We start from the raw sequence: 27,735 nt of genomic DNA on the forward strand, positions 1-27,735 counted from the left end.
CTCAAAATTCCCCTCCCATCTCCAGATCTTTTTTATTGCCCCTGTAAAGTGGGCCAGACTATGCACGTTAAGATTTAGCTTGCAAATGGGCTTTAACTCCATGCTGCTGCCCTTTAAGTGGGTCTTAATGCTTGAAGGCAGAGACTTCCAGATCATGTGATTAGTGTTATTGGCTTTCACCGGGGTCACATGATCTGGAACTTATCCCGTCGGCTACAGATTGTAACCAGTGACCTGAAGCAGTCTGTTACAGCTAAGTCACTGTGGTGTGAGTACACGATCAGTATAGAACAGTGGTGCCCTATGAACGTGTGTCTGGCGGTTAGGCGTTAAGGCATACCTGCCTTGCTGCTGTATATCTGTGTTATGCGGTTGGAAAGAGGTCAAAATGTTTTTACTATTTGCTAAGAATAGTGGTGTCCTAGATGCACTTTATTGTGACTGATGTCCCAACTGATCAGTAGTGCAGTAAAGGGGTGGGTCAAACTCCTCTTTTTTAAGAAAAGCGTACATTTGCGTATCATTTCTAATGCTAACTTAAAGTTATTGTAAAGTCTTGTGTTTTTTTAAATTAAAAATAACAAACCTGTTCTACTTACCTGCTCTGTTGCAGTGGATTTGCACAGAGCAGCCTGGATCCTCCTCTTCTCTAGTCCTTCTTTGGCTCTCCTTGCCCCTCCCTCATGTTGGGTTCCCCCACAGCTCCCTGTGTCCATTAAGATATAGAGCTACAGCCCCCGGCCCACCCCCTTTTCTATTCTCATTGGCTGACTGATTTTGACAGCAGCAGGAGACAATGACGCCATGCTGCTGTCTCAGCCGATAGGGAGGGGAGTCCCGGTGTTCCGTGAAAAAACCATACCCGTAAAAAATCCATACCCTCGTCACTTCCGGTGCACCTACGTCATTGAACAGCTGAGGGCCTGACAAGTGCGCATGCTCAGAGGGTATGGATTTATCACGGTAGTGTGTGTAACGTTACACTTGCGGCGGTTACATTAAAACAGCTCGTCTGCAACATGAGTCATCTCCGCTCATATCCCTGTCACTTCCCTGATCTCGGCTAATACATATAAAAGCGGATCACGGAGCCGAGATCTCCGTCATTTACATTTCATACACCCGCCACCGCTTTTACATTTACTAGCCGAGACCAGGGAAGTGACAGGGATAGGAGCGGAGATGACCGCCGCAAGTGTAACGTTACACACACTACCGTGAAAAATCCATACCCTCCGTGCATGTGCACTTGTCGGCTCCTCAGCTGTTCAATGACGTATCCGGGACTGTGAGCATGCGCACTGATACGCTGCTCAGCTGTTCCTGACAGGAAGTGACGTGGGTATGGATTTCTCACGGGGTATGGTTTTCTAACGTTACACCGGACAGCCGAGACGTTCCTTCGACATTGCTGAAACTAGAGGGACTTCAGGTAAGTATTAGGGGGGCTGATGCACACAGAAGGCTTTTCATCTTCATGCATAGAATGCCTGAAGATAAAAAAATCTTCTGCCTTTACAACCCTTTTAAAGGAGTTGTAAAGTTAGAGGGTTTTATATCTTCATGCATTCTATGCATTAGGATAAAAAGCCTTCTGTGTGTAGCAACCCCCCTAATACTTACCTGTGTCCCCTCTCTGTCCATCGATGTCTGGGACTCTCCCTCCTGATTGACTGAGATACAGCCGCGGCGCCATTGGCTCCCACAGCTGTCAATCGAAGTCAGTTAGCCAATCAGTGTAGAGAGGGGCGGCACCGAACAGCAGCTCTGTGTCCGAATGGACGCACTGAGCTGCAGCTCGTCTCGGGTGCCTCCATAGCAAGCTGCTTGCTGTGGGGGAACCCAACAAGAGGGAGGGTCTAGGAACAGCAATGAGGGACCTGAGAAGAGGAGGACCTGGGCTGTTCTTTGCAAAACCATTTCACAGAGGGGTAAGTATAACTTTTTTTTTTTTTTTTTTTTTTTTTTAACGAGACTTTACAATCACTTTGTCGGTCTACTGATCACTTTCAGGGCCTTTTCACACCAGGTGCGATAGGATTGCCTTAGGCAGCTGTTTCAGCACAGTCCCACTGCAAGTTGTTAGTGCTCTACCCAGCAGCAATAGTGTTTTCGGTTTGAATCCCAACCACAGCGCTACCTGTATGGAGTTTGCATGTTTTCCCTGTGTCTGTGTGGGTTTCCTGCCACAGTCCAAAGACTCCAATGCTAGTAGGTTAATTGGCTTCTGTCTAAATTGCCCTTAGTATGTGTATGTATGAATGTGACTTTTATTTTTAAAGGTAACTTTTATTGTGTACAAAATGGAAGTATGGAGAGAAGAGCGAACTTCGGTCACACATAAGTGGTGTGCACTGAACAAAAAAAAAGTATGGCATGCAGTATTTTTTTTTTTTTTTTTCCACTGTAGGGCATTGGAAAGCAATCCACTGCCTTGCACCATGTTGTGGCCAGTTGAACTTAAAGAAGATCTTCACTGCATCTGAGCACCATAAACCAAAAACACTATTTTAATTAATTATTAATTTTCAAAGAACCTGCCCCCCCCCCCCCCCAATCCGTCCATGTCTCCTTGCTTTTTTTTTTTTTTTAAATAATTTTAACATATGCTTTCCCCAGCTTAGGCTGCAATTCACATGTCAGCGTATTGATCGCGGGCAGAATCGCTGCGATTCCACCTGCGATCCGGAAAGCATTGCAAATCGCGGGACGCATGTGCGTTGCCCGTGATTTGCAATAGCACCCCAAACGCTGTGCGATGTTGCCGCGATTTACGCCTGCCGAATCGCTGTAACATCGCGCAAAAAAAAATTGCGGGACGCATTACGCCCAAAAAAGTACAAGAGCTTCTTTGGAGCGTAATGCGTCCCACGATTTTTTTTGCGCGATGTTACCGCGATTCGGCAGGCGGAAATCACGGCAACATCGCACAGCATTTGGGGTGCTATTGCAAATCACGGGCAACGCACAGGCGTCCCGCGATTCGCAATTCCGGATCGCGGGCGGAATCGCGGCGATTCTGCCCGCGATCAATAGGCTGACATGTGAATGCAGCCTTAGGGTAGTACAAAACAAAAATAAAAACTTGCACAACTGCTCATCGCTATATAAATGATAAAGTGATGGATTCATATAAATACAGATCATCTCTGTAACACTTTAGGAATAAGGTATCCAAAAAAAACAGGAGAAGATCACAGTGGATTCTCGTAAATGGTTAACAATACAGAAAGCAAATCTGTGTAATCAAACGCTCAGTGAACTCAGAAGAAACTAGTATGTTTATGATGTGGCTGCAGAAGGGGAGTTGAGCCAAAGGTCCTAGACTTTGTGGAGCTTTTGAGGACACCCACAGGAGGTATATATGGCTTTCTACAATGGTACCACCTTGTTAATCAAGGTTCATGCTTTATTTTGTTGAGAAATCACTTTGAAAACACCCCCCCTAGCATTTCTGCCATCTTGGGTAAGGGCAAATGATTCATGTACCATTTACTTCCTGGATTCTATCTGCCCTTAGCTCAAGCATGCATGCAGAAGTGTATTTCACTGAGAACCCCTCCTGAAGACTCCTGGGATGTATGACCCAATTTACCTAGGCCAAAAATCAGGAAGTAACTAAAGAAATGTGAAAAACAACAAAAAACTTAAAACAAGTAAATATGATCTACTTTCCTTTCTAGTTACTAATGCTAGCAGCATGAGGATTAAAAATAATGATGATTAGAAGAGTGACGTTCCAGTTTAATGAAATTACACTGGTTTGATGTTTAAATAAAACATTTTTAAATGAGAAAATAAAAATGAGTAAACCGTGCGATGCACCGCAATTGCCTCATTGGCACTGCTGTCTTCACTACCACACACTGGTGTGAACCAGCCCTCATCAAAGCTTCTTTCCTTATGTATTTTGCAATCATTAGATTTGTTTGACTTTCCTAGGAGTGTGACAGTTATTTTAAATCCTATTACAAAATGGTGGTGTTCATTGGAAAGCTTATTTTAGAATTGAATTTTGAAGAATTTTAGAATTCTTGTTATACCACATTAAAGGTTTTTTTTGTAAGTGTTGCGGAAACTCCATGACGTAGACCTACTTTTATTTTAGCTTTTCATAAGGAAACTACTTGTCACTTCCTTGTGGTTTAAAACTGCCATCCATGTAAACCTTTAAATTTCCTTTTCAGTTCAGCACAGACATACGGTACACTTTTATACAAAGGCCCCTTTTTTATTGGCCATACACCTCAAACCCAATCCGGCGTTGATTTCATCTTGATAACTGTCTTTTATGATGTGAGTCAGTTCACATATATCCTAATGAGTTCAGTTACATGCAGGGCTTTTTTTTCCCTCCCAGAATAGGTGCAGGAACTGCTCCCTTCTCAGTCACTTCTTGTCATCACCCACTACCCACCTCTGAAGAACATCCCTTGGTTTCACCCCTACCAACTTCCCAGTACAGCCCCCTTTTAGAGAATACTAATAAGTAATTTGTTAATAACAAGAAAAGCGGTAAGTAGATCCCCTGCAGCCAGCAGCAATAGACCCTTTCCAGCAACAATAAATTCCCCCAGCAATAACAGACCCCCCCCCCCCAGCAACAATGGACCCCAACAACAATAGACCGCAGAAGCAACAGATTTTCCAGCATCAGCCCAGCAACAACAGACTCTCCAGCAGTCAGCAACAATAGACCACTCTCTCAACAGTAGATCCCTTCCAGCAACAGTTGATCCCCTAGCAACATAAGCTCAACCAACAACAATAGTTTCCCCACCAGCAACAATAGTCCTCCCCAGCAACAAATAGAAGCCCTCCAACAATAGATCCCCAACAGCCAGAAACCAAAGACTCTTCCCTCAACAGTAGATCCCTCCAGCTACAACTGACCCCACCAGTACTAGCAAATTTCAGTAAGAGAACTAAATTCAGTATCCGGAAATACAAACAGCAAAATTATTCTGAACAGTCGACCATTTAGGAAGAGCACAACAACTGTCAGGTGCCTATCAGTCTTGGCTCAGTACAGAAAAATGTGTTGTGTCTACTCCATCTTGAATGATAGAGTGAGAGGTCCCCACATTTTTAATAAAAACATGTTTAATTCCTTGTACAGTCAGCTTTGAATGATGTGTTCAACTGCATTGCTACACAGTCCGAAGGTTTACAGTAAACAGAGCAAGCTAAACATTCACCATTATCTTCCTGCAAAACATGGTCTCTGAACGAGCAATCAATATTGTTTACTTCAGTGTCAGAACACCAGGTGCTGCCGTGCAGCTTGTTTCCTGTAGTTTCCTTTAGTATAGTGCTTACAGGTCGAGCAAAGCCATAATCCCATGTGAGAAATATGATGTCATTCTATGTGACATTAAAGTGCCAATAAACCCATTTCAACTATTTAATTCCCTACCAGGCCAATTCTGACACTTATCACATACATGTAAAAAGCTAAATGTTTTTGCTAGAAAACTACTTAAAACTCCCAAACATTATATATATATATATATATATATATATATATATATATATATATATATATATATATATATATATATATATATATATATATATATATATATATATATATATATATATATATATATATATATATATATATATATATATATAATATATATGTGTGTGTGGGTTTTTTTTTTTTTTTTTTGCAGAGGTCCTATAGAATAAAATGATGGGTGTTGCAATTTTTTATCTCGCACGATATTTGCCCAGCATTTTTTCAAATGCAATTTTAAAAGGAAAATACACTTTAATTAATTTTGTTGCACACAAACACAATATAATACCCAATTTTTGGTAAAATGTAAAAGATGATGTTATGCCTAGTCTAGTAAATATATTCCTAACCTGTCACGCTTTAAGATTGCAATTCTGCATAAGCAAAATTTTACAGGTTACAAATTTAGAGTTACACAGGAGGTCTGGCTCTAGAATTATTGCTCTTGCTCTGATGTTCGTGGCAATACTTCGCAAATGTGGTACGATCACTGCTTACATAAGCGTGTGGGACTTACATATGCGTTCACATTTGTGCATGAGGACAGGGGTGCTTTGATTTTTTTTTTTTTCTTTTTTTTTTTTTTTTTTATTATTATTAATTTGATCTAAAACTTATTTTTTATTGTCACAAGGGATGGGATGCACAACACCCCCTGTGACAGCATGGGCTGTGATGGGTCCTCTTTATGGAGAGATCTGGGTATTTTAGACCCCAAATCTCTCTTCTGGCCTCCAATGCAGCTGATTTGGATACAGATCGATCTGATCAACTGCTTTCCTGGATACTAACGGCTAGGTAAACAGAGAGGCAAAACCAGAAATGGCGAAATACTCATCGCTTCTGGAATCCAGGGTCACAGAGAGTGAGGAGCAATGTCAGTTCCTCTATTTCTGCTGTTGCCACCAGCCACAGTACTCCCGGGCTCGGACGGGAGAGCCCAGGAAAATCAGCACGAGGGGGTTCCTTAATCATCTCCCAGGACCGCAACCTGAGGGATTGGCTCTTCCCTCTTCAGGAAACACAAGCCAGGAGGCGTGACTTTTGTTGTTTTATCCTGACCAGGTTCCCATTAGCGGAGTCCCTCTCTTGATGCTGATCTGCCTAGTTAGGCTTACCTTGGCCTTCTGCGTAGATCAGGGTGTTCTCATTTTTATTTACCTCCTCTTTGCATGTTCCCTACGAATGTGCATGCAACACACTTGATAGGTTCTTTGTGCTGCCCCCTCCTCTTTCCTATCTAAGTACCTCCTGACGGAACCGGTGCTGCACTAGCCTGCACGGTAAAGGGCTACGTTTTACTGTGCGAGCTAATGTGAAAGCAGCCTTGCATATTATGTTATGGCAGTTCTGGCACTTTTGGTGGTATAAGCAGGAAATTGACATTCAGTGAAAAAATCATGAACAGCTACACAAACATATTCTTTGTGCATACAAACTGATATAAACTGCTGACCAAAAAACATGCTGTATTATCAAAAGCTTGGACTAATGCATGCTGCTGCTTGTGTTTATCTGATGAGCCAAATGAGAGTTTCTATGTGTAGCATGGGAGGGGGGCAGGGGTCCTCAGCCAGCTAATATGTATATTATACTGCAAAACCTGCTGACATTTTTCATTAGTTATTTATATAGCGCTGCCAATTTTACTCTCACTTTACGTACTACACATTCATATCAGTCCCTGCCCTCAAGGAGCTTACAATCTAAGATTCCTATCTCGCATGCATACACAGGGCTGCTGATAAGGCAGTACATCTGCTTCTGTTGTTCTAGGCTCATGCCCTATGGGCTAAACGGGGGCTTGGGCATCTTTATTCATTTCTGCCTAAATTAATATGTAGATTTTACTACATCACACTCCTGTTCCTACTTGCTTTCTACATACATATACAATACATTTCCTTGGGCCCCATTAGGTCAATAAAGGGGCCTGAGCAGTGTTTGCAGAGGAAGGACTTTTTCTTCATTTTTGGGGCGTGGGTGCCGACTGCCCACTGCCTATGGTATGCCTTCGCTGGTGGAGTGATTCTTTGTACCTTCGTTCCCTCAGTAAGTGCTAAGGATTGAGGGAGAGACTGATGTGAGGTGACTGAGAGGGCGCAGGTCTGAATTCTCTGCGGCAGGTGGCAGCGCGCAGGTAAGTGTCACTAATAGACAGCCCACTATTACTCTGGAATGAAGACACAGTACCTAGGCTCGCCACTGTGTGCTTATGGTCATCAATATATGATCACAGCACAGCAGGTGCTCTATGGCTTTTGCTGTTGGATAATGACTTTGCTATGGCTGTACTGTATGTTTTAAACTGTAAGGGCTCTTTCACGCGGTACGCCTCCGTAGGCAGATCCGTGCTTCTCAGGGGGGATCGATCCGCTGATCCCTGCTGAGCCGGCGGATGACAGCTCCGTCTCCCCTTGCAGTGCGGAGAGGGAGGTGTCACAGTCCCTGCTGCTTTCTATGGGGGATCGGATGAGAGCGGACCGCCTGTCCTCTCATCCGATCAATCCGATCCCTGAACGGATGGAAAAATAGGGTTTCCATCCGTCCGGATTTCACAGACCGGATCGGATACGGATGGCAGCGGTTGTCAGCGGAGATATCTCCGCTGACATCCGTTGCCCCATAGAGCTGCATGGAGGATCCAATCAGATCCGCCTAAAAAACTGACAGGCGGATCTGCAGTCATAACAGTCAGTGTCCAACAGCAATGACCATAGGGCACCTGTTGTGCTGTGATCATTATAATGCTCATAAGCACAATGAAATGCTAATATACACTTTTTTGGGGGGCTGGGAATTCCAGAAGCTCCCTGGAAATTTGGGGTTAGTGTAACTGGTGATTCCGGTTGGGATTTTGACTGTTTTTTTTTGGCTATGCTATGACAAACAAGGCACTGAGATTTTCTCTGATTACACCGCTTATATGAAGGGGTTTGAAAAAACAGCGGTTTTATCCAGAACAAATAATTTGCTTCTTTCTGCCTATCAGCTTTTTTCTTTCTGAAGCTGACCTACCAATCTGCTTCTAATTTCCGCTTGTTCGATGAAGCTTTACCAATAAAACCTGGAAGCTGATTGGTTACTATGCACAGCTGCACCAAATTCTGTGTGCTCCAGTTTTAGTAAATCTCCCCAGGTGTCTAAAATGAGAACGTGTCGAGTTGTTGTTTGTTTAATATTTTCTAACTTATGCAAACAGAATGGCAGAAAGAAGCCAACTATTGTTCTGGATAAAACAGTTGTGTGTTCAACTGTTTGTCTTTGTTGCTTTAGGCATTTTTCTTTCATTCGACTAAAGTAACACACCTATTTAAATGAATGATTATTAAAACTAATTTTAGTTTGATCTACCAGGTCCAGCAAGAGAGATGATGTGCTGTAGTAAATTAAGACTTGTTTGGAATGTACACATTTTTTAAGAGTTTTAAATTGTGTTTTATGACAGGAAGTCGGTGAGCCAACCAAAGATGAAAAGGCCATTGCAAAGTACTTGCGCTTCAACTGCCCTTCAAAATCAACCAACATGATGGGCCACAGAGTGGACTATTTCATTGGTAAGCATTTTGAGTTGGTGTAAAAGGTACACTGCTAAATGTAATATTAAGACTTGAACTGTGTTTGCTGTATGCATTTCATTCTTCACTGTGATTACCTACAAAGCAACAAATTCCTTGAGGTTATACCCTTTCCCACTCTACCTGAAACCTAAAAAAAAGTTTTGGCTAGAATTATACTTTAAAACCCCTTTGCCAGTAGTCTGGTGTTTTAAAAAGATACCTTTTCTTAGCAGTATGAATACCCAGGCCTGGTGTTCAGTCCCACCTGCTATAAGACTTTTAATGTATCTCACATAGAGTGGAAGTTGCGCAGCACAAAATCATGTAACCTGAAGCTGCAGTATGTGTGAGGATCTTGTGCAATCAAGGCAGCAGTTGATTAAACAGGGCTAAAAGTAAATTGAGTGGTTTATAGGATTCTGCACTGCTGCAGCGTTTTCTGGGTAGAATTGCCAGCTCAGAAATTGAGTTGTGTGTTTTTTTTTTTTTTTTTTTTTAACCCTACATTTTTAAGTGTTTTTTTTTTTTCTATTCCATCAGGGTTAATCCTCCTGTTCGTTTTGTAGAAAAATTCTTCTGTGTATGTATGTATGTATATATATGTGTGTGTGTGTGTGTGTGTGTGTGTGTGTGTGTATGTATATATATATATATGTGTGTGTGTGTGTGTATGTATATATATATATGTGTGTGTGTGTGTGTGTGTATGTATGTATGTGTGTATATGTATATATATATATATATATATATATATACAGTGGGTACGGAAAGTATTCAGACCCCCTTAAATTATTCACTCTTTGTTATATTGCAGCCATTTGCTAAAATCATTTAGGTTCATTCTTCTTCCTCATGAATGTACACATAGCACCCCATGCTGACAGAAAATCACAAAATTGTTGACATTGTTGCAGATTTATTAAAAAAGAAAAACTGAAATATCACATGGTCCTAAGTATTCAGACCCTTTGCTGTGACATTCATATATTTAACTCGGGTGCTTTCCATTTCTTCTGATCATCCTTGAGATGGTTCTACACCTTCATTTGAGTCCAGCTGTGTTTGATTATACTGATTGGACTTGATTAGGAAAGCCACACACCTGTCTATATAAGACCTTCTAGATCACAATGCATGTCAGAGCAAATGAGAATCATGAGGTCAAAGGAACTGCCTGAAGAGCTCAGAGACAGAATTGTGGCAAGGCACAGATCTGGCCAAGGTTACAAAAAGATTTCTGCTGCACTTAAGGTTCCTAAGAGCACAGTGGCCTCCATAATCCTCAAATGGAAGACGTTTGGGACAACCAGAACCCTTCCTAGAGCTGGCCGTCCGGCCAAACTGAGCTATCGGGGGAGAAGAGCCTTGGTGAGAGAGGTAAAGAAGAACCCAAAGATCACTGTGGCTGAGCTCCAGAGATGCAGTCAGGAGATGGGAGAAAGTTGTAGAAAGTCAACCATCACTGCAGCCCTCCACCAGTCGGGGCTTTATGGCAGAGTGGCCCGACGGAAGCCTCTCCTCAGTGTAAGACACATGAAAGCCCGCATGGAGTTTGCTAAAAAACACCTGAAGGACTCCAAGATGGTGAGAAATAAGATTCTCTGGTCTGATGAGACCAAAATAGAACTTTTTGGCCTTAATTCTAAGCGGTATGTGTGGAGAAAACAAGGCACTGCTCATCACCTGTCCAATACAGTCCCAACAGTGAAGTATGGTGGTGGCAGCATCATGCTGTGGTTGTGTTTTTCAGCTGCAGGGACAGGACGACTGGTTGCAATCGATGGAAAGATGAATGCGGCCAAGTACAGGGCTATCCTGGACAAAAACCTTCTCCAGAGTGCTCTGGACCTCAGACTGGGCCGAAGGTTTACCTTCCAACAAGACAATGACCCTAAGCACACAGCTAAAATAACGAAGGAGTGGCTTCACAACAACTCAGTGACTGTTCTTGAATGGCCCAGCCAGAGCCCTGACTTAAACCCAATTGAGCATCTCTGGAGAGACCTAAAAATGGCTGTCCACCAATGTTTACCATCCAACCTGACAGAACTGGAGAGGATCTGCTAGGAGGAATGGCAGAGGATCCCCAAATCAGGTGTGAAAGACTTGTTGCATCTTTCCCAAAAAGACTCCTGGCTGTATTAGATCAAAAGGGGGCTTCTACTAAATACTGAGCAAAGGGTCTGAATACTTAGGACCATGTGATATTTCAGTTTTTCTTTTTTAATAAATCTGCAACAATGTCAACAATTCTGTGTTTTTCTGTCAGTATGGGGTGCTATGTTTACATTCATGAGGAAGAAGAATGAACTTAAATGATTTTAGCAAATGGCTGCAATATAACGAAGAGGGGTCTGAATACTTTCTGTACCCACTGTATATGTGTATATGTACAGTGCCTTGCGAAAGTATTCGGCCCCCCTTGAACTTTTCGACCTTTTGCCACGTTTCAGGCTTCAAATATAAAGATATAAAACTGTAATTTTTTGTGAAGAATCAACAAGTGGGACACAATCATGAAGTGGAACGAAATTTATTGGTTATTTCAAACTTTTTTAACAAATAAAAAACTGAAAAATTGGGCGTGAAATTATTCAGCCCCTTTACTTTCAGTGCAGCAAACTCTCTCCAGAAGTTCAGTGAGGATCTCGGAATGATCCAATGTTGACCTAAATGACTAATGATGATAAATAGAATCCACGTGTGTGTAATCAAGTCTCCATATAAATGCACCTGCACTGTGATAGTCTCAGAGGTCCGTTTAAAGCGCAGAGAGCATCATGAAGAACAAGGAACACACCAGACAGGTCCGAGATACTGTTGTGGAGAAGTTTAAAGCTGGATTTGGATACAAAAATATTTCCCAAGCTTTAAACATCCCAAGGAGCACTGTGCAAGCGATAATATTGAAATGGAAGGAGTATCAGACCACTGCAGATCTACAAAGACTTGGCCGTCCCTCTAAGCTTTCAGCTCATACAAGGAGAAGACTGATCAGAGATGCAGCCAAGAGGCCCATGATCACTCTGGATGAACTGCAGAGATCTACAGCTGAGGTGGGAGACTGTCCATAGGACAACAATCGGTCGTATACTGCACAAATCTGGCCTTTATGGAAGAGTGGCAAGAAGAAAGCCATTTCTTAAAGATATCCATAAAAAGTGTTATTTAAAGTTTGCCACAAGCCACCTGGGAGACACACCAAACATGTGGAAGAAGGTGCTCTGGTCAGATGAAACCAAAATCAAACTTTTTGGCAACAAAGCAAAACGTTATGTTTGGCGTAAAAGCAACACAGCTCATCACCCTGAACACACCATCCCCACTGTCAAACATGGTGGTGGCAGCATCATGGTTTGGGCCTGCTTTTCTTCTGCAGGGACAGGGGAGATGGTTAAAATTGATGGGAAGATGGATGGAGCCAAATACAGGACCATTCTGGAAGAAAACCTGATGGAGTCTGCAAAAGACCTGAGACTGGGACGGAGACTTGTCTTCCAACAAGACAATGATCCAAAACATAAAGCAAAATCTACAATGGAATGGTTCACAAACATATCCAGGTGTTAGAATGGCCAAGTCAAAGTCCAGACCTGAATCCAATCGAGAATCTGTGGAAATAACTGAAAACTGCTGTTCTTAAAGTGGAGTTCCACCCTAAATTTATACTTACCTCCATCTTCTCGCTCCGGGTCCCCTGAAAAACAAATGGATAATCGCATATTTTTTTTTTTTTTACTTACCTCGTAAAGAAGTAAATATACTTACCTTACTTCCTTCTTCCTCCCTCTGGGGCCACGGCCCGTCGTCACTTCCTGGATTTGCAATGATTCCTGGGAGCTGAACGTCATCGCTCCCAGGAATCATTGCGCCTGCACCGGCCCGGACGTCAGTTCCGGCGCGCGCGCGTGCGTCATTCCCTTCTAAACAGCTTCTGGGCATGTGTGTGCACCGGAAGTGACGTCGGGGCCGGTGCAGTGCATCGTGGGACCGAAGAAGACGGAAGAGGACGCCGAAGAGGATCGCTCTGGCTTCAAGCTGTCCACACCTGAGATGGCAGCGCTGGAGAATACTTTTTCAAGGTAAATATTTATCCTAAAAGGTAAGTGCAACCCGGGACAGATCAGAGGCTAGCCATTGTGGAATGTACTAGCCCTGACTGTCCCGGGGGTATTTTTTTTAAAAATGTTATTCCCAGGGTGGAACTCCGCTTTAAACGCTCTCCATCCAACCTCACTGAGCTTGAGCTGTTTTGCAAGGAGGAATGGGCAAAAATTTCAGTCTCTCGATGTGCAAAACTGATAGAGACATACCCCAAGTGACTTACAGATGTAATCGCAGCAAAAGGTGGCGCTACAAAATATTAACTTAAGGGGCTGAATAATTTTGCACGCCCAATTTTTCAGTTTTTTATTTGTTAAAAAAAGTTTGAAATATCCAGTAAATTTCGTTCCACTTCATGATTGTGTCCCACTTGTTGTTGATTCTTCACAAAAAATTAGTTTTATATCTTTATGTTTGAAGCCTGAAATGTGGCAAAAGGTCAAAAAGTTCAAGGGGGCCGAATACTTTCGCAAGGCACTGTATGTAAAGTTAAAAAAAATACAATTTATTCTTGAAGATCTATATGCAGTGGTAAACATAAATAACCAGCTATATGGTTAGAAAACAAAATAACTAATCCAATCTGAGAATAACAGATAGAAGAGAGGAAGAGAGATAGAGAAGGCCTGGCACGTATTACCAAAAGTATTGGTACGCTTGCCTTTACACACACCTGAACTTTAATGGCATCCCAGTATTAGTCGGTAGGGTTCAATATTGAGTTGACCCACCCTTTGCAGCTATAGCAGCTTCAACTCTTCTGGGAAGGCTGTGCACAAGGTTTAGGAGTGTGTCTATGGGACTGTTTGACCGTTCTTTCTAGGGCTGCAACTAACGATTATTTTCATAATCGATTAGTTGGCCGATAATTTTTTTCGACTAATTAAAACATCCAAAAAAAAGTTAGTGTATAGCTTAGTTAATAATCTTTAATATCTATAAGCAGTGGTATATATAAATATCCAGCTATATAGTTGGATATTTAATCCACTCTGAGACAGATATATGTATTATTAGAGGTTTAAATGTGGTACATATCAGACTCGGAGATCAATATTTTTAAAAGACCTAAAACACTGTTTTGCAAATCTTGAGACCGGATTGGTATATAATATTCATGATGGACTCCCTTATTAATAGGCAGATAGTTTAATACAAGCTCCCTGCGCCTGCTGTCACTAATGCTGGCCATACTCAAACTATATACTGTGGCGGTCAGCCCCTCACAGGCAAAGTGACTTAGGGGTACATAACTAGCCTTTGAGGCTCTAGGGGCTCGTTCTCGGACCCCCCCGTGTGACCGGCGGACCAGATGTCCACTGTTCACTTGCGATCATCGGGTGGAGAGGGAGAAAGGCAGACGGCTAATGTAAACAAAGCCGTCTGTCATTCTCCCTGGTGTAAGAACAGAGATTATACGATCCTGCTATGTAGGATCGTATTTCTCTGTTACACAAGCGGCCACATCCCTTCACAGTTAGAAACACGCCCCTAGGGACACACTTAACCCCTCCTTCTCCAATAAAGTTAACCCCGTCCCTGCCAGTGTCATTTTTACAGTAACGGAACATATTTTTAGCACGGATTACTGTAGTAATGTCACTGGTACTCCCAAAAGTGTCAAAAATGTCAGTCAAGGGTCCGATCTGTCCGCCGCAATGTCGCAGTCCTGCAAAAAAAAATCGCAGATCGCCGCCATTACTCGTTAAAAACAATAAAACCTAAAAATGACAAAAATCTTTCCCCTAGTTAGTAAATGCAATAACTTTCGCGCAAACAATCAAAATACGCTTATTGCGATTTTTTTTTTTTTTTAACCAAACATATATGTAGCAGAAAACAAATTAGCCTAAAATGTTAAAACATTTTGATTTTTACATTTTTTTTTTTTTTGGGGAATTTCATTTAAAAAAAATTTGAAAAATATTGTTATTTTTGCAAAATTGTCGCTCTTTTTTTGTTTATAGCGCATGATCAAAAAATTGCACAGGTGATCAAATACCACTAAAAGAAAGCTCTGATGTGGGAAAAAAAGGGCGTCAATTTCATTTGAGTACAGCGTCGCACCACCGCGCAATTGTCCGTTAAAGTCACGCAGTGCCGAATCGCAAAATAGGCCCTGGTCAGGAAGGGGGTAAAATCTTCCGGGGCTTAAGTGGTTAAAGTGCCCCTAAAGGAAGCAGCAAAGTATAGTACTGTAGTGTCCCTATAGCAAGGTAAAAAAAAAAAAAACTCTGCCTTTAGAATCACTTGGTTCCTTCTCTTGCCCAGGACTACATTTCCCACGAGGCATTGCTCCTCACACATTCACAAATTCTCTACCATCTACATACATGTATGGATGGTGTACTGAGCTGTATGTGCGTTGCACTGTATTTTCTAATATGTAAACAAATAATGCATTCTGTATGCAAGACAACTAATCGGCTGACCGATTAATCGATTACGAAAATAGTTGACAACTATTTTCATAATCGATTAGTTATCGATTAGTTGTTTCAGCCCTAGTTCTTTCACAAGCGCATTTGTTAGGTCAAGCACTACTGTGGACAAGGCGGCCTGGCTCCCAGTCTCCGCTCTAATAAATCCCAAAGGTGTTCTGTCCGGTTGAGGTCAGGACTGTGCAGGCCAGTCAAGTTCCTGCACCCCAAACTCGCTCATTCATGTCTTTATGGACCTTGCTTTGTGTACTGTTCATTTGGTGGAGGGGGGATTATATTGTAGGGTTGTTTTTCAGGGATTGGGCTTGGCCCCCTAGTTCCAGTGAAGGGAAATTTTAAGGCTTCAGCATACCAAAACATTTTGGACAATTTCACGCTCCCAACGTTGTGGGAACAGTTTGGGGGTTGCCCCTTCCTGTTCCTACATGGTTGTGCACCAGTGCGCAAAGCAAGGTCCATAAAGACCTAGATGAGCGAGTTTGGGGTGTAGAAACTTGACTGGCGCTCAAACCTCAGCTCGCTAGTCCCACTGGACGGGGGCTAGCCTGTGAGGTAAATTGCTAAATCACAGCATTCCTCCTGGCCAACAGGCCCCCATTTCAATGTATAGGAGGTTCTGTCTGGAGCGGTGCCTGCCTGGTTCCTGGTATGGTAAGTACCTGCTCCCCCTGGAGGGTTGTGAGTTGGACTTGGGCCCCTCCTTGGGAGGGTCGGACCCCAGAGTTCCCCTTTTTCCCGTTAGGCACCCCCCCTCTCATACTGGTTTCTGGGGGCTATCTTGCCCCCCACTCCCCCTCCTTCACTTGCTTTGTGTCTGTGAGATGGCCTGGTCCACCTCCTGGGGTGGGGGCAGGGTGCTGTGCTGGCGATGGGGGCCCTCTTCCTGCCTATCCCATTTTATGAGGCCTAGGGATCCCTCCTGGGTCCCTGGGAGCCTCGTGGTGCTGCCATATTGCTGTAGCCTGTGTATTCCAATGCACAGTGGCCATGTTTGTGTAGTCTAGCAGCCATTTTGCAGTGGTTTGACATAAAAAATAATGGCGGCCATGACAGTGGAGCCCTATGGGCTGCGATTTCGGCAATGGGAGCCCCTCCTTATCCCCTGGTGCAGACTCCTGGATCCTTTAACTTCCTGATCACCGCACGTGGAGTGCAAATTATCCTGGGTGCAGGTGCCTTTTTCTGCTGTGTGGGGAATCTGGTGGGATCCTTTTCCCTCTCTTCTGAGGATTGATTAGGTGCTCTGTTACTGGCGACCGAGTGGGGGTGTCTCTTAGGAGTGTTTTTACACCTTTTTTTTGTGGGATCCCGCTATTGACTCATGGAGTCTTTGGAGCACATTTTTCCACCTGATCCTCTGAGGCTACTGGGCCCTCCAGGTCCCAACCATTCATCGATGCACTGCCGGCAGCCCTGGAATCCTTTGTGTCCCAGGTGGAGGTGGTTTTTGGGCGATGGACTAGCTTTTACACCGTGACCTGGAGGGGGAGCAGCTCCCCTCTGCCTTTGCTGAGCTGGCAGACCAATTGGTACAGGGGCTGCAGTTTATTTGTGATGCCTCTTTGGACTCGGCTCCCCTAGTCGCTAGGCTCTCTTTGCTAGCAGTGGTCCTTCGGCGTATGTTTTGGCTCAAATGCTGGTCTGCGGACCAGACTTCTAAAAAGGGCTTTACCGCTCTTCCTTTTCAAGGAGATTGCCTGTTTAGAGCTACCCTGGATGACATCATTAATTGTCTCACAGAGGGGAAGAGTACCTTTCTTCCACAGGCTAGTAATGGCAAGGACCCTCGTCGTAGACATGGGCCATCCTTCTCGGCTCCTAAGAAGTTTTTTCATCTCTCGGGGGCGTCTGAAAAGGGATCAAATTATTTCAGGGCCCCCTTTGGTGGATCCAAGTGAACTTGGTCAGAACAGTCGAGAGAGGGCTTCTCCAGACCCGCGGACAAGGCTCCTTCAGCATGAAGGTGCGCCCTCACCCGTTTCAGGGGTGGGGGGGGGGGCGTCTTTGCTGGTTTCCAGACCCATGAACTTCCCTGGTACAAGACAAGTGGGTCCATGAAGTAATACGGTCCTGCTACAAGATCAAGTTTTGCTCTTGCCCCTCGGCAAGGTTTTTTCCTTTCAACTTGAGCCTGTCCCCAGACCGCTCACAGGGTCTGTATGGGGCGGTGCAAGACCTGTTAACTTCAAGGGGTGATTGTCCGGTTTCCGACATCTGAACTTTTTTCAAGGTTTTTACTCCAACCTGTTTACAGTTCTCAGGAAGGAAGGCAATGTGCGTCCAATCCTAGACCTCAAAGCACTGAACTGCTTTGTGCAGGTGCAGAAGTTCAGAATGAAGTCCATTCGCATGGTGGTGACATCCCTGCATCAGGGGGATTTTCTTGCCTCTATCGACATCAAGGATGCTTACCTTCACATTCCAATATGTGCCGGTCACCAGCGCTTCCTCTGCATTGCTATGGGAGAGGAGCTTTATCAGTTTGTGGCGTTACCCTTTGGTCTCCCCTCTGCTTCTCGGGTTTTCACAAAAGTGTTAGCCCCGGTTCTGGCATTGTTACGTCAACTGAGGAAGGAGTTCAGCTGGATTCTGGATTTTCAGAAGTCTGCTCTGGTTCTGTCCACAAAGCTGGACTATCGGGGTCTAACTCTGGACTTGGCCTTAGCCAGAGTGCTCCTTCCTCTGGACAAACTCCAGAAACTGCAGGCCCCAATTCTTCTCCTGCTGTCCAGCATATGGTCATCCCTCCCAACTTGCATGCGGGTGCTGGGCCTGATGATGTCTACCTTGAGATGGTTCTGTTTGCACAGTTCCATACAGGGTCCCTTCAAAGGGAGATTCTGGGCAAATGACAAGAATGCACAGTCTCTGGACAATCTGATCCGGTTGAGAACATTGGAATCCCTGATATGGTGGCTTCGCTCTCTGGCGCTATGGCTGGGCAATTCCTTCCCTTGTATTGGACAGTGGTCACCCCGGAAGCCAGCCTGTCTTGCTGGGGAGGCGTCCTCTGCAAAAATTCTGCTCAGGGGATCTGGACACTGGAAGAGTCCAGACTACCGATCAATGTCTTGGAACTCCGAGCGATCAGACTGTGCCTGGAACATTGGATGGATCGTCTTCAGGGATGTCCAGTGCGCATTGAATCGGACAATGCCACGTCCAGGGCTTATGTCAATCACCAGGGGGGCACAAGAAGTGTCCTGGCAGCTCTGGAGGTTGCTGGAATTCTAGGGTGGGCAGAATGGGTCTCCACTGTACACATTCCCAGGGTGGAAAAATGGCAGGCAGAGTATTTCAGTCGGCAGACGTTGGACCAAGGGGAGTGGTCCCTTCATCCGGTTTCATCAGTTGTGTCTCCGGTGGGGCATTCCCGAGGTGGATCTGTTGGTGTCTCTGCTCAATAGGAAGGTGCAGAGGTTTGTGGCTTCCACACAGGATCCAGGTAGAAGGGATTCCAGTCATCTTCGTGGCCCCAGACTGGCCTAGTCGGGCTTGTTACCCCGATATTGTGCGGCTGGTCGCCGACATTCCTTGGAAGCTTCCTCTCAGGGGGGGATATGCTGTCCCAAGGACTGATCTTCAAGCCTGCTTTACAGTCGCTGTCTTTGACGGCTTGGCTGTTGGAACGGCAGGTGCTGAAGGATAGGTTTGGCGGTGATTCCAACGCTGTTAAAAGCTAGAAAATCTACTTCTATAAAGATCTACCATCGTATGTGGTAGACGTACATTGCGTGGTGTGAGTCTCTTGGGGTTCATCCTTCCTCTTTTTCAGGGGTTGGAATCTTGACCTTCCTTCAACGGGGGTTGAGCAGAAACTGGCTTTGAGTACTATCAAGGGCTAGGTGTCGGCCTTAAAGGTTGTCTTTAAATGGCCCTTGGCCACACACTCCCTGGTGCGTACTTTTCTTCAGGGAGTTAGGCACTTGGTCCCTCCAGAGTGGTCTCCGTTGCCGACTTGGAACCTGAATTTGGTGCTCTCAGTCCTTCAGAAGCCTACTTTTGAGAATCTTTGGGAAATTCCCCTGCTTACGCTGTCTAAAAACGTGGTCTTTTTGGTGGCTATCACCTCTGCGTGCAGGATGTCAGAATTAACGGCATTATCCTGTCCTTCCCCTTACTTGGTGGTTCACAGAGATAAGGTGGTTCTTCACCCCTGTCTGTCTTTCCTTCCAAAGGTTGTCTTTGATTTTCATTTGAATGTAGACATTGTGTTGCCTTCCCTGTGTTCCAGGCCAAAACATTGGAAGGTAAGTGCCTTGCATACCTTGGATGTGGTCCTGGCAGTTGGGGTGTACCTGGCAGCTACGGAGTCTTTCAGGAAGTCAGACTCTCCATTTGTGCTCACAGATGGGTCTCTGAAAGGTTTGGCTGCTTCCTCTGCGACCATTTCCAGATGGATCAGACAGATGGTTATTCAGGCCTATTCCCTCAAGGGTCAGGTTCCTCCTTTCCCTGCCAAGGCGCACTCTACTCAGGCGCTCAGTGCCTCCTGGGCCTTCTGTCATCAGGTGCAGGTTTGCAAGGCAGCCACCTGGTTGTCAGTGCACACTTTCACAAAGTTCTATGAAGTGGATGTGTTGGCATCTGCGGATGTTTCCTTTGGCCACAAGGTGTTGCAGGCTGCTGTTTAGAGTACCTGGTTCTCTTTGAGAGTGTATTGTTCTTTTCAGATGGGCTCCAGTTGTTTTGGTTGAACTCTTGTTTACCTGGTTGGCTATAGTTATAGCCTTGGGATGGTTCGGAGGCTCCGGCACTGTAAGTGGCTGGAGCCGCGATCACGTCACTCCCGTGCATGCACACGGGAGTTAATTTTCCGCTGGACCTTCAGAGCGCATGCGCCACTGGTGTCAGCGGCTGCATGCAGGGCGAATATCTCCTAAACCGAGCAGGTTTAGGAGATATTGATTTTACCTACAGTTAAGCCTTTATTATAGGCTTACCTGTAGGTAAAAGTTAAAAAGCCGAGTATACTACCGCATTAAGGCCCCTTTCACACATACGGTCCATTCAGTTCATCAGTTCAGTCACATCAAAATGTATCGTTTTTTCATCTGTGTTTTTTCATCTGTGTGTTTTCATCTTTCATCTGTTGTTTTTTTTTTTTTTTTTTTTTTTTTTCCATCCGTTTTTTTTTTTTTTTTTTTTTTTTCATCTGTTTTTTTACATCCACTACCAATGCAAAAACAGATGAAAAATGGACCGTTTGTCCGTTTTTACATGCGTTTTCGTCTGATCCGTTTTTTTGACTAATGAAAAATAGGGCATTCATCCGTTCCAAAAAACGGACGTTGACGGAAGCAGATGAAAACAGATGATCATCCGTTGTCATTCGTTTTTACATAGAGATGCATTGATGTCCGTTTTTCATCCGTCAACGGATGGATGAAAAACGGACAGTATGTGTGAAAGGGGCCTAAGGGCTGGTTCACACAGCAGAAACAGTCCAGGTGTGTCTCTGCATGCCTGTTTTTGATACATTCTGGTGCACTTTTTCCCCTATTTTTTTTTTATTTTTTTTATCTTAAGTAGGGACATGTGCATTTTGGTGCATTTTTGATGCGTTTAGGCCCATTCTGGTGCGTTTTGCAATGTGTTTTGCCGTGTTCCAGTATAGTTCTCTGCAGACAAAATGGTGCCTGTTCTACTATTTTTTTCCCCTGCACTGGTGTGAACTATGCCATTGGAATCCATATAACCTACTGTCAATGCATTTTTGATGGGGGAAAAAAATGCACTGGACTGCATCTCATGTGAAATGGCACAAAGGTTACATTCACACCTGGTCGTTTTGAATCGCAGGCAGAATCACCATGATTCTGCCTACCATCTCAAAACGCTCTGCTAAAATATCAAATCTCACAACTCAGATTTCAGATGCCATTCATTTTAATGGCACCTAAAAACTCAGTGCTGTTCTGCCACGATTGTCAAGTGATAAATCGCACTGCAGTCTTGGCAAACCACATCACATGAAGCTTGTCGTCCAAAAAAGGTTCAGGAGCTTCTTTCAGGCGACAAGCTTTTCACGAGTTTACCGTGATTGCAGCACGATTTATTGTGGCACAACCACACCGCATTTTTAGATGCCATTAAAATGAATGGCATCTGAAATCTGCATGGTGCAAATTATTTTAACAGAGCGTTTTGAATTCAAAGCGCCTAGGTGGGAATGCAGCCTTACAGACCAGAGTTAATTGTTGGTGTTTTCATACACTTAGGCTTGGATCGCACTATTGCAAGTGGTGACAGGTGTGGGAATCGTACCTCTTCTCACACCACCAACCACCCGCAGCCAAAACACGCGGGGGGGTTGCCATTCGTTCTTAATGGCACCACCACGCATCTAAAAACGCAGCAGTTTTTCAGGTGCGTGAACTGCAGGGAAATTTGCACCATGCAATATCCTGGTCACTGTGTTTTCAAAATTCTGCAGGAACCTACGCGGGCAGGGCAGCGCAAAAAAAACTAAATAGTGTGAGCCTTCCCTTGAAACATAATAAAAAGGTGGTGTTTTTTCTCCTGGTTTTAACAGTGCTGATTTACGTTCAGTGTTGCCTTTTCTTTTATGTTCATTGAAAGTGTTAATTTTTTTTTTCTTCCAGTAAATAACCTATTACAGCTCTGAGCTTGTTTAAAGCAACTTTCCACAAAAATACTTTTTTCTTTTTCCAAGTTTTTACTTCTAAAGAAGCTGGCCATAAAGTGTGTGTGTGTTTTGTTTTGTTTTGGCTAATCAAGAAGAAAAAAACAAACCGATTCCCCCATCCATGCATTTGAGGTGGATGGACGAATCACTCTGCTATTGTATTCTGGCAACGGGATTCCTACACTGCCAGAAAACACTGAGCAGCGCTACAGCTGATTGACCGTAGGTACTGACCAAATAAAAAATATAGAAGGACAGTCCCATTCAGGAGGAGTTGGTCAACAGAATAACTGTTCTGGAACAGGAATGGGTGGAAATTTAGCCGGTTCCTGGACATCAATGTTCCTTTAAACCCTGGCTGAGATTTCTAATCTTTCTTTTTTTGAGAGGTTTTTTTATTGTTCTTTTAGTGGTTTTTCTTTTTCTGCTACATTGGGGGACAAAAGTAGATATCGATGCTAGTGCCCTAGGACCTGACAGGAATACATATTGGATTAAGTTGCAATTTTTTTTTTTTTTTTTTTTATTAGCTGATCTTGTAATTGCAGAATTACCTGGATTATTATATTTGTACAGATTGATGTTTTTTTTTTTTTTTTAGCATCCACATCAGTGTATCAGTTTTTCCTCCACTAACATTCTACTTCATGAACCACTCAAATAATGCAGATCAAAAAAAGCTATTTACACCCTCCTCAATCTGACTTTACATGTTATGTAATCCTGGCTGTTATCAGGTTTAAGGCCCCGTTCACATTGCCGAGATCCGACTTGGGGGGGCGACCGCCACGGACTTCATAACATTGAAGTCTATGGCGGTCGCCTCCGGGTCGCCCCAAAGAAGCTCCGGACCCTTTTTCTAAGTCGGAGCGACTTGTGTCGCTCCTATTAGAACGGGTCCGCAGCTTCCATATGGAAGGCGACCTACGGCGACCTGTGAGGCGACCAGGTCACCTTAGTGTGAACGGGGACTAAAGGGTTAGTTCATCTTTTAAGGACTTTCGCCAAAAACATCCTAAAGATTTACAGCATTTTCAGAAGATTTATTGTAGCATTTAGCCTAGTTCCCTACCCACTAGAGCTGCACGATTCTGGCCAAAATGAGAATCACGATTTTTTAGCTTGGAATAAAGATCACGATTCTCTCACGATTCTCTGTGTAACAAAAAAAAATTGGGATAACTTTACTGTTACATTTTTTTTTTTTTTATTCATTAAAGTCTATTAATTGCGTTTGAAAGACTGCTGCGCAAATACAGTGTGACATAAAATATTACAACAATCGCCATTTTATTCTGTAGGGTCTCTGCTAAAAAAATATATAAAATGTTTGGGGGTTCTAAGTACTTTTCTAGCAAAAAAAAACTGATTTTAACTTGCAAGCAACAAGTGTCAGAAAAAGGTCCAGTCTTTAAGAGGTTAAACTTCCTTTCTCCCTGGCAGAGGTAAGGAAAAGATACAATGTAATCATTTTTGTTTATAGTTACTGGGAGACTTTAATGCTGATAGGCATTTGCCAGGAGGCTTTTTTTTTTTTTTTCCCACAGCTGTTCTCTCTGCTATGCAGCTATGCAAAGAATCGAGCATATCTCAGGTTTAGATCGTCAGGGGGGGTGAATCGAGATCGCGATTTTCATACGATTAATCGTGCAGCTCTACTACCCACGCATGCACAGCTTGCTCTTTTTCTTTCCTGCAGAACACTAAGCTGTGTGAGAGCGAAGACTACTCATGCATGGATAGGGTATGAAGCTAAGTGCTTGTTCGTGGGTTTTCAGCACCATGCATTCAACACTTGACATGTCTTTATCATCTGCAGGGCAGAGAGGGAGAGCAATAAAATAGGTAGCTGGAAAAGTAAGCTTTCTTTTACTAAACAGAGCACTGCATGTTAATGTACCGAGGATGCTGTACTGTTTGGGGCTGTTTTTGGCAAGTCAGTAAGGCCCTTTTCACACAGGATGGGCTATGTTTGAGTCAACGGGCTCAGCTGGGAATCTGTATGGGGATTGCTGGTGCGTGTCCACTCCGGTTATGCAGCGCAGAGACAGACACAACCCGCTCCCCTTTATGTAAATGTTGCACCCAACTGCTATTTGATCAGGTCTGCCAGATGGATAGGGAAGAGATCCCCATCGGTCTGTTTTTAGCGGATAGGATCAGATTGGATATCGGCGGGTGTCACCCACTGCTCCATAGAGGAGACTGGAGGGTCCGATCGGGTCCACCTAAAAAAGCTGACCGGTGGATGCGATTGCTCCACCAATGTGAAAGGGGCGTTTACATCCGACCGCCCATAGAGGAGAGTGCGATGTGTCTGTGTTCACTCTGTATAAACTGAGCGGACACGGACCAGCCATCCACCTGCCCAGTGCAGATCAGTGGACCGATTCCCCGCTGAGCAGGCAGATTCCGAAGGGGCCTTCAAATGATTTACAGTGTTGGTAACAACTCATGGGAAATATTTAATTAAGCAGTCTTCTCTTATGTTTGCAGCTTCTAAAGCAGTGGATTGTCTTCTGGATTCCAAATGGGCAAAAGCAAAGAAAGGAGAAGAGGCCCTGTTCACAAACAGGGAGTCTGTGGTTGAATTTTGCAACAGGTATGTCTGGTTGAAAAACACTGTTGAAGGGTTATGTACTCTTAAACCTTTTTCTAATAGAATTTTTTTTTTTTTTATTTGCAAGACAAATTTTCTGAAGGCAAAGAACCTGCTGTATGATAAAATGCTTTCAGTTGGAATTTTTTACACAATGGGTTTTTTTTTAATTGCACATTTGTTTATCAAATCTAAATTTTCTGTAAAAAAAAATATAAATTTACACTCATTTAATTTTAATTTGGTAACATCTAAAAATGAGGTTGTTCTGAGTAAAGACTTCAAATATGCCAAGCGTCGCTCCTTTGCAATGAGAAACAAAGCTTGCTAAATCTGGAATTGAAAATCAAATAAAAACGCTCCGGATGGTTTTCTGCATGCATGTTTTTGACTCATTCAAGTGTGTTTTTTATGCGGTCCAGTTCATTTTTGCCCCCTCTTTTTTTTTTTTTTTTTCCCTAACCCAATTTAAGGACCTGGCGTGTTCCAGTGTGTTTATGATGCGTTTTACCATGTTACAGTACAGTCCAATGTAACTGGAACACACTGAAACTGACTGCACTGGTGTGAACTATGCCATTAAAAATCATATGACCTACTATCCATGCGATTTTGATGGAGAAAGAAAAACCTACTGCATGTTATGTGAACTGGCCCTTAATCCTGAAGTCTAAAAATTGCATATCCCTGTAAAAAAAGTGAAAAGAATACCATGCACAAGTTCACATCACATGCAGTATAGTGCGTTTTTTTTATTTTCTGCATCAAAAAAGGCATGGATAGTAGGTTATATGGTTTTCAATGGCATAGTTCACACCAGTGAAGTCAGTTCCAGTTCGTTCCAGAAAAAAAAGTAGAGCATGCTGCATTTTTTCTGCACTTTACTGTACTGGAATGCGGTAAAACGCATCTAAAACTCACTGGATAACACATGTCCTTATTTAAGGTTAAGAAAAAAAAAAGGGGGGGGGGCCTGGACAGAATCGAAAACGCACCAAAAATGCGTCAAAAACACGCATGCAAAAAAGCATTCAGAACGCATCCAGACTGCATTTTCTATGGCCCTAAAAGCTTTTACAGCTTATTAAAGTTAACCGTGAATGATATTGCTCTCACTCCTGTGTGCTCTGTGATACTTGAGGTGGAACTAAACCCTCCTATAGCAGTGAGACGTTTTAGTTACATAACGCTGCCTCCCCAATAATGGTTATGGGGGAAGCAGGGGTGTCAAACTCAGTTTCATGTCAGGCCGGATCAGCATTGTGGTTGTTCTCAAAGGGCTGGTTGTATCTGTATGACTACATAAATGTATCTACTCTTTATCATATTAAATAATTTGATATCAGCAGTGTGTGACCCTTCTTTTCAACTGCCATAGACTTGTATTATTCTCATTATGATTATAAGCAGATGTCCAGAGCACCTCACCCTCCCCTTATGTCAGATGTCAAGGGCCCCCCCCACCATCAGGAGTCAAGAGTCCTCCCACCCCCCCCTTACATCACCCCCTCTTACCTTATGCTGCTGCCAGGAAGAAGCTGGGAAGCAGAAAGTGCTGGGTCTGGAGGGGGACCAGAGGAGGGCTGGAGTCTGCTAAATGCTGAGACCAGGAGAGGTGGAGACAAGGGGGTGCTGGGGCTGCACAGAGAGGTGCAGAATCTGTAGGAGGAGTTCTGTCCTCCCCTTTGCTGTTGACTGCTGAATGGGAAAAGGGGGGGCTGTCCAGACATGAGCCCTCCGTGGCTGTATGAAGACGCGCAGAATCTGGGAAGGAGTCCTGTTCTTCTCTCTTGCTGCCAACTGCTGAGATGAGGTGGGGGTGGAAACTAGAGAGTTGCCACAGCTGCACTAGAGGTGCGAGGGCCACATGAAATAGCCTGGCGGGCCTTGTGTTTAACACATGTGGGTTACAGCTTGCAATCCAGCATCCAATGTTTTATTATTTTTTTAATTAATTTGAAGTGAGAAAATTACATAAACTACTGACGCGTATAGCAGGCTTATCCAAGTACCAGCTTGCTCAAGCTGAGCTCCAGCCTCAGACAAAAATATAATATGTGGTTCACTTCTGTAGGCTTAAAGCTGAAGTCCAGTTTTGCACAATTGTACAGGATCCTCTCCTGTACAGAAATGACTGCCCCACTGTTAGCTTTTCTTCATCAATCATGGAGACTCGGCATTACCTTAGGCGGTCTGCCTGCAAATGCAGTCTACCTAGGAATGCCCACTCCTCCAGAATGATTCCTGCCCATCATGGCGTTTTGATACATAACTCCTCCCATGAATCAGCCCACTGCTTGCATCACTGCTGAGGGCTCTTGAGAGAAGTACTGAGAAATGGTGCTGTGATGTTTCCAAGAAGCTGTGTACAACACCCTGCCAGACACTCCCACCAGCCCTGATCTCCCTGCATAGCGTACATAAGCACAGAGACCTATTATTGTCAGAGCCTAAAATAAGGTATGTACTAAACAGTTTTTTTTTTTTTTTTTTTTTTTAAATATCATTAGCATTTTGATGAGGGAGAACCAAGAAAGGCAGAATATAAACCGATTTAAACCTCAGCTTTAAAGTGTAACTAAAAGCACAGCATTTTTTCTCTATCGCTTATCGACAGACGCAGCTCTTCTTATTCATAGACTCATAGGGTTATGCTCCTCCGTCTAGGGATAGACACTAGGCGGAAAAAAGACTTGTCCACTCCTACGGGGGCTGTCCCAGCAGGCATAACCCCTCAGGCTCTGCTAGTCTCAAACAGTTTTTTGTTCTGCCTAGTGTCAGGGATAGACCTAGCTCCCTGCTGGGACTTCAATCTTAGCTGTATCAGGGAAGAATGTGTGCTTTTTATTTTTTTAACTAGT

At 43.8% G+C, this 27,735-nt stretch overlaps 1 protein-coding gene across 1 annotated transcript in view; it reads left to right on the forward strand.

Annotated features, from left to right (window-relative positions):
* SEC62 (SEC62 homolog, preprotein translocation factor) overlaps positions 1–27,735 on the forward strand; it is a 79,416-nt gene that overhangs the window by 24,367 nt on the left and 27,314 nt on the right. Inside the window, exons 2-3 of the mRNA XM_082252017.1 lie at positions 8,970–9,078; positions 24,772–24,877. Of these exons, the coding sequence (XP_082108143.1) occupies positions 8,970–9,078; positions 24,772–24,877 (215 nt within the window). The remainder of the gene's footprint in view (positions 1–8,969; positions 9,079–24,771; positions 24,878–27,735) is intronic.

Source organism: Pelophylax lessonae (assembly GCF_965119305.1).
Source record: "Pelophylax lessonae genome assembly, chromosome: 3".
NCBI classification, from domain to species: Eukaryota; Metazoa; Chordata; class Amphibia; order Anura; family Ranidae; genus Pelophylax; species Pelophylax lessonae.